The 7,674-nt window shown below is 35.3% G+C and overlaps 1 protein-coding gene across 1 annotated transcript in view; it reads right to left on the bottom strand.

The window, feature by feature from the left end:
• Nucleotides 1-254: 254 nt before the first annotated feature.
• LOC106875763 (villin-1) overlaps nt 255-7,674 on the bottom strand; it is a 168,682-nt gene continuing 161,262 nt past the window's right edge. The window contains exons 25-27 of the mRNA XM_089338668.1: nt 3,688-3,759; nt 2,594-2,710; nt 255-1,339 (exon numbers count right to left, since the gene is read on the bottom strand). Of these exons, the coding sequence (XP_089194794.1) occupies nt 1,226-1,339; nt 2,594-2,710; nt 3,688-3,759 (303 nt within the window). The 3' untranslated portion in view covers nt 255-1,225. The remainder of the gene's footprint in view (nt 1,340-2,593; nt 2,711-3,687; nt 3,760-7,674) is intronic.

Genomic DNA, 7,674 nt, shown 5'->3' with positions numbered 1-7,674 from the left:
CAGAGTTGGTCGATAAATATATTCTCCCGAACTAACATATGAAGTGTTTGTAGTTTTTCTTCTATCACTGTTACTGAACTGCATTATTTAACTTTTAAGGAGTTTGCTCATCTAACTTCAATTCTATAGACGTTGATTCGTTAATTGTGGAATTTCTAGGTTCCTCGTACAGAACCAGCAGTACTATAAAACTTTTAGTCAGCCATACCAGATTTTACATCAACACATTTACCTTTAAACATCAAACAATAAACTCCTGACAACGTAAATTTTAATACAAATAACAAGTTGATTTTTCCTGAGACATGCTATGTATAATTTTGTCATTGGAATCATTATTCACCATTCTAGAACGACTATTATCTGATCAATTAGGTGTGATAACTCTTATTGCATTTTCGTTTTAGCGTCAGAGATGTAATATCTAACTGCATCTGTTTTTTCTTGGTTGATTTAATAATAGAACCAAATGTCTGCATGAATGGATTTAAGTTATGCCACCTACATATCTTTATGATATCACTGTTGAAATGTAAAAAATAACCCAATATCTATATGCATACAAATGTAATATATGTGCGCTTGTTTTTATGACGGTATTTATCTCGACATTACGTCTCTATGAATATTTATTTTAGTACTTTGAAGATGATAAGAATTAGTCAGTGAAATGCGAAGTTTCCTTTGAAGCAAACTGGCTAACTTTTGGGTACGTAAAATTGAATATGCATAGGTATTCTAATCATCATCTTTTGTTTGATACACTCATCTATTAATACTTCAAAGATTATAATGTCCATGAATTTAGCTTGAATGTTATCAATCCGACTAAAAGATTCGATTTTCTCACTTGCCTTGATAGTATGAAGAGTTTTTCTAATAAATCAGCACCAATAATGTGAGAATTCTAGGAGCTGGGAAAAATAACAGAACTTGCATTTTGAATTCTAGGAGCTGGGAAAAATAAGAGAACTTGCATTTTGAATTCTCAAACAATGGCTTTGTTAAACCGTAAGCTAACAGACATTTTCTTTTTAACTGTAACTGTTAGGCTTTATCACATTCATTAAAATTTTATTTGAATCATTTCAAACTGGTAAATGTATTTATTTGTCATTGGTATCTTATTTCAATACCAGTAACTTTCGAGGTTTCACTGATCCTTGACCACCTTCATTGATATTTTAAACTATTATAATTTGCTGTTCGAAATTTAATTGCTTTATCAAAAAAGGCCAAGGTTCTTTTTTAAGTCTGTTTTTCTCCATTGAGGTAAATTGAAAAAATCGGCATATGTCATTCGAAAGACACTCATAAACTCCAGTTCAGTTAGATGTCGCTGAAAGAAAAAGAAAATTAAGTGTCCTTACGAATTATAGCATTTTATATTCAAATTTCTGACAGACCAGACAGCTCCCATACCCCTTTCTAAATTTGTCATTTATCCTGTGGCAATGAATATTTTCTCCGTTAATTACACCCTTTTTCAAGTAACTACTCAAATATGCACCCACATATACACATTATTTCATTTCCGATAACAGTAGATCCGCTAAGTTAAATAAGACGGGATTATAACAATAAGTTATATAAGTTAAATAAGAAGGGATTATAACAACTCAGTTTTTTTTTTCAGTTTTTAATCTATAATGCTACTGGACCTAACTGAAGTATCGCAGTACCCGATACTAGTAGGCTATCTAAATATAGCTTATTACAATCCATCCCATGACTTTTCACTGAGTTGCCTGTGTCCCCTATTGCGTCTATTGTTGCTTCTACCATTTTAAGTTAAGCTAGACTGCAGAGAGTGTGAAAATATCCAAACCAGTATAAATCACTCCATAAAAACAACTGCTGCAATATGAAATGTGCCGTGGGGTTCTCTGTCTCAGATATAAAATATTTGATATAAGATATCTGCAGAATTCTCCAAGTCATTCGATCGATACTTTGGCCTAGAGCGGTCTGATCTTGGATTATACGACAAAAAGAACAATAAACTGTAGATGGCTTACTGTACGACACAATGACATCATTTCGAAATCTGAAGAAACCTAAATTACTAAAATGACTCAGGCAGACGTGAGAGTCATAACTGGATGAGTCAAGAAGGCAACTGTTCACTCTCCAAAAGGTCAATTAGTTGTTATGTATTACTAGCACCTTTATAATGATGTTGTTTCGCCTTTTGTTAAGTACCCTGTAGGAGTTGACAACTCAATTATTGTATTAGGAATATGTTTTCTTTTCATCTGATACTGAAATGCGTTAAGAAATGTTTCACAACTATTAATAAAATAAAAACCTTGAATAGGATCTGGAAAACACCTTTTAGTTCAGGATTTCTCTCAAATGGAAATGTTAAGAGTACCACTCTACTTCGTCGTTAATGTGTACTAGTAAGCACACTCATCATTACGCCAGTAACTTTCCGTCGTGTGATTCATATACTGAGCTCTCCCTTTGGAACGAGGTTTAAGTCAATAACTAATTCATGAAATGTTATGCAGTTAAACCAACGTTAGAACTGTAAATTTTTACAAATACAAAAAAAAAAATAAAACATTAACTTTTAAGAAGAAATACTTGCCTCTTTGTTAGCAGGATCAACTTCGGAGGGTAGCATATCAGGAGATCTTCCAGCCAACATGGAATAAGCATATTTTGGTACTTGCTTGAATGTTTGACCACTGTGTTTAGCTGAAGGCTGCACAAGAAAAGCAGGTGATTATATGAATGTTCAGCAATTATCTTTGTAGTAGCCAGAGCCAAAAGTGTTTGATAAAATTGAGTTAAATTCCTAGTGTCTATTGATGTACTTATTTTTCACATGTACCGTTAGAGCATATAGAGAAAAGTTGGTAAAGGATGTTTATGGCTTTCGATTTTTAAAGCTTCAGTTCTCCATTGTAAACTAGAAAATAATTAGTTTTAACTTGGAAATGGTATATGATTCACAGAGAAGAGGAATAAAAGTGTTCATTTTTTAATAGCTATAGCGACACAAAAAAATATTAATAAATATCACTTCAAGTGAAATAAAGCTCATTTTGGTTTAATGACAACTCACGTGTCATGTACTCTTGAGATATAACTTATTACTGAAATATGATTTAGAGATTAAAACTCGGTCAAACGTGTATCCATTCAAATTATAAAGTTATGTTTCTCAATATTTTCCATCTTTGATTCATAACTTTGAGAAATGAAAGATTTTATACACTACGACATTGAGACATTTTGGGTGTTGTTATTAAATGTTTATTAATTTTCAAACGCCATAAATGTCATTAATTAGTCAAATAATGTTAACTGAGTAAATACCAATAAGTTAGTTTTTTTGTTTGTTTTTTTTAATCAGATAAATCTTCTTTAAGCTAGGCAAGTGATAAAAGAAACCGTCAGTCGAAATTTGAACTGAAAACTGAGAGATGGGGTTAAAATTTCTATGACGTTTTATACTAATTTCGCTGCCTTAGAAAATCTCAAAGCATTGATTTCTGTTCGTCTGAATATAAAATTTCTGTAATTCAGAAGATATGGCGTCTCATAGTCGTTAACAATTGTTATTTATTTTCCGAAAACCTTGTTTTAACACAAGAAGAGTGAACTGCTTTTCTGAATGAGGATGAAACGGGAAACAATATATAACGCTTTTAAACATAATAAAAATTAATAACTTACCACTTCAAACAACGGTACATTCATATTGTTCAACTTCAGCTGTTTTTCTAACTGATCGAATGTTGTATCATTCTATAGAATAAACAAATTATATAGTGTTATATCTTTTGCTTTTACAGCGTATTCGTTAATCTGCTCCACAAAAAGACGCATAATTAATTGTTTTTTACAGATAATTTAAAACAAACGAAAACTTTCTCGCTAGACTTTTCTTTTTTCGTGAACATTACTTTGTATAAACATTACTACATTTAATAATGCGTCTGCTCTACATCCCACTTAATCGCATGTGACAAGTTGATTAATGTTAATACACATATCGCAATACAGAATTCTTATGCATTTTGTGTTTGCAAACACAATATTTGGGGGTTTTTTTGTTCTGTTTTTTATATACTTTTTTTGCACTAAATATTATTCAGTATACTTGTTTGAAGAGTTTCTGAGAAGAATTAAAAATCGCAATAGTAAGTTTCAGATAAGCATGATTTATATTTGAGCTTTAACCCCGGAAAATCTTGACAGTAAGTCTAACTATATTTACTTACATAAAATAGATTATCATGTTATGTGTGTGTGTTTGTGTGTGTGTGTGTGTGTGTGTGTATGTATGTGTGTAGTGTGTGATGTGTGTGTATGTGTGATGTGTGTATTCACATAAATTTATATGGTGAATATACATACTGACAGTGTGGATTTGGCTAAACGATTCGGTGATGTAGTATTCACTGTTGACGAGTCTGCAATTTTACAGACGAAGTTTTCTTGCAGTTTTATGAGTTTTAACTCATGTTACTAGCAGTATATAAGTGCTAACCAGCATCCTTAGTCACAGTTAGTGACGATTGAAATTTTCCTTTTTGGTTTTATATTGTGCATAGCTGCCTACGTTATATATATATATATATATATATATATATATATATATATATATATATATATATATATACCGGACTTTGCAAAAGTCCTGCTACACTCGGTTTTGATCTTTCGAGATGTTAACGTGTGTGATAGTCAAATACCGTCAAACATGCTTAAAGTTCTGCTTTTCTAGTACGTTTCATTAAAACGTCTTTTCCATTGCGTGTAGGTGAATCGAGATGGAAGCGAAAGGAATCGAAATCTCTACTCTCCTGCGCGCAGGCCTCAAGAAGTCTGACATCGCCAAGCGGTTCAACGTCATCCGGATGACTGACCACAGAATTGCGGAGAGGTTCAATAACAGGAAAAATATTTACGATCGATCTCGATCAAGCAGACCTCAAGCTATCAACCATATGGCTGTGAGGAAGGCCTTCGAAAGTGATCCGAAGCACAAAATGACTGCACTCAAGAAGAACAACAATATTCCAGGAGCCACGGTGTCCAGGACTGTGAAGGAGGAGAGCTGCAGGAGCATGAATTGCGTAGAAAGGCCTCTGCTCACTGACCATATGCGATAACAACGTCGGGAGCGCTATCGCCACCTTCTCAACCACTTGAAGTGTCATGGCAATCGAATTCTCATTTTTTCTGATGAAAGATATTTCATGGTCGATCCAGTCGTCAACAAGCAGAAAGACCACAGGGTCAGCTTCGCCCAGGACGCCTCTTAGGTCCGTTACATGTTCACCACCAAGCACCTATCCTCTGTGATGATGCTCGGAGTCGTGGCTTCGAATGACGAGAAGATGCCGCCGGTGTGGTTCGCGGTTACAAGCTCACCGCGGCAGACTACATTTTTCAGCAGGACAGAACCTTAGCCCACACGGTCATGGCCATGCAAGAGTGGTTGGGTCGAACATGAATTTCTGGTCAAACGACTTTTGGTCACCGCAGTCGTCCGACCTCAACCCCCTCAACCATAGTGTGCGGTTCATGTCGACGGCAAGACCTGTGAGGTCCGCGACATCAACGTCGACGAGCTAAAGTCCTCCGTCAACTGCGTGTGGGCCAGCATGAGGAAGGAAGTCGTCCGCAACGTGTGCGCAGCCTTCAAGTCTCACTTGAAGCACGTGCTCACCGCCGAGGACGGGTACGTTGATTAATTGCAATATTCAAACACATTTTTATGTTAAAACAATAAAACGTGTTTAACAGCATCAAGAATATTGTTGTGTCCTTTGTTGAGAGCGTCATAACGAATTAATAGGACTATATATATATACAATGTAAATCTGATGGTGCTAGGTCTGGTGAGTAGGGAGGATGAAGAAGAGATCCCCAGTCTAATGAATTTATCTTGATTCGCTCTCTGTGGATCTGAGCTGGTTGTTGACGAATACTTGAGTAACACTTTCAAGTTGTTAAAGTTCTACGGTGATACTTTTCTCTTGCCCAAGATGAATACTGGGATCGATGCATTCGACTACAATTTCTTCAGGGTGGTGCCCCAGCAGTCTAATGACTGAAACAAGTAAAAAAGAAAAAGAAAGGGAAAATAAAATATTGTATTTCACCAAACGCACAGCAAAATCTCTTTTCGGTGTAGTGATAGTTTGAGTGTGTGAACTGGACTTTGATTTTACGTTTAGTGTTGGTATAGACTAATCAGTTCTCATCACTAGTTACACTTCGATTTTGAAAGGGTGAGCAATTTCTATTAAGCCTCCGTGATATGTCACAGATACTTTGACAGATTTTCTTCAATTTCTTTCACTATGTCACTATTGACAACTGTTGGTCTTCCTCATCGATACACAAGTACAAATCAAATTTACGTGTTTTGAATTTGCTAAACCACCTTTAACAAATCCGACAACTCAAAACAACACCATATACGGTACGAAATTTGTAAAGCATGCAACACTGAATATGCTGCTTACTAAAGACCTCGTCTCCGAAGAGGTCTCAAACAGAGCATATACAGACACAGAGCGTGTCCACGTTACAGTTTGGCCATTAGCTCTATGCTAACTGGTTGCTTTCAAGGACAACTTTTATTGACTTGTAAACTATTTGTGGTATGATTTCAGATCATTTGTATGAAAATGCATTACATTTCAGTACGCCTAATATATATTGTACACAAATACTTAGAGATTGTTAGTCACTCTCTCTCTCGCTCTCTCTCTCTCTCTCTCTCTCTCTCTCTCTCACATACACACATAATATATGTGCGTATGTGTACACATATACTGTCGGTGTTGCAGTGCGCGCGTGCGCCTGCGAAAAAAAGAGAGAGTATATGTGTGTGTGTGCAAGCGTATGTGTGTGAAATTTAACTACATGCTCGCTTTGAAAAGAACTAACATCTATTTTAGTTAGTGGTTAAAATTTAAATATTTGACTAGTTGTAATCAGAACATCCAAAATTTATTTTGTTATTGTTGTTATTTGAAAGAACATGGGCAATGAATTTTCCAAGCGGTATGAAACTGTACTAGCTTCCTGAGTGACACCCATCCCGGTCATTCTCCCAGTGCAGTGCTTTACATTTGTCTTCACCGGCCCCTCTTTTTCTTTTCTCCTTCAACCGTGTATAGGGTGTCCTTGCCGGTCTCTCCAGCGGTGAGCGCAATACATGGCCAAGAAGCTTCCTTCGTCTAGCTGTGATGGTGTCTTGCAGTTCACTTAGGTCAGCTCTTCTCAACACTTTATCATTTGTGATGTGATCACGCCAAGAAACCTTCAGGTTACATTCAACAACGTTTTAAACAAAACGCTAAGACAGAATTTTAATCAAACTCATAACCGCTTTATGTTCATTAGACACTCTGTGAGATAAGACTCCTGATCGCTTTCTTCCTATTGAGGAACTTAAAGCGTCAACATATTGGCATAAATAACTTGGTCTCCTTAGGATATAGTGTCCAAATACTTTACTAGCTTTATTTAAATTTATTTGTTCACTGGTCACATATAAAACATGTGTATCAGTCACTATATGTGTATATATATATATATATATATATATATATATATATATATATATATATATATATATATATATATATATATATATATATATATATACGAGCATACCGACCGGCGTCGTCAAGTGTAGTC

This window comes from Octopus bimaculoides, chromosome 2 (assembly GCF_046866305.1).
Source record: "Octopus bimaculoides isolate indiv1 chromosome 2, ASM4686630v1, whole genome shotgun sequence".
NCBI lineage: Eukaryota > Metazoa > Mollusca > Cephalopoda > Octopoda > Octopodidae > Octopus > Octopus bimaculoides.
Note: the sequence above shows the minus strand (reverse complement) of the source record. Positions and strands in the feature narration are given on the sequence as shown.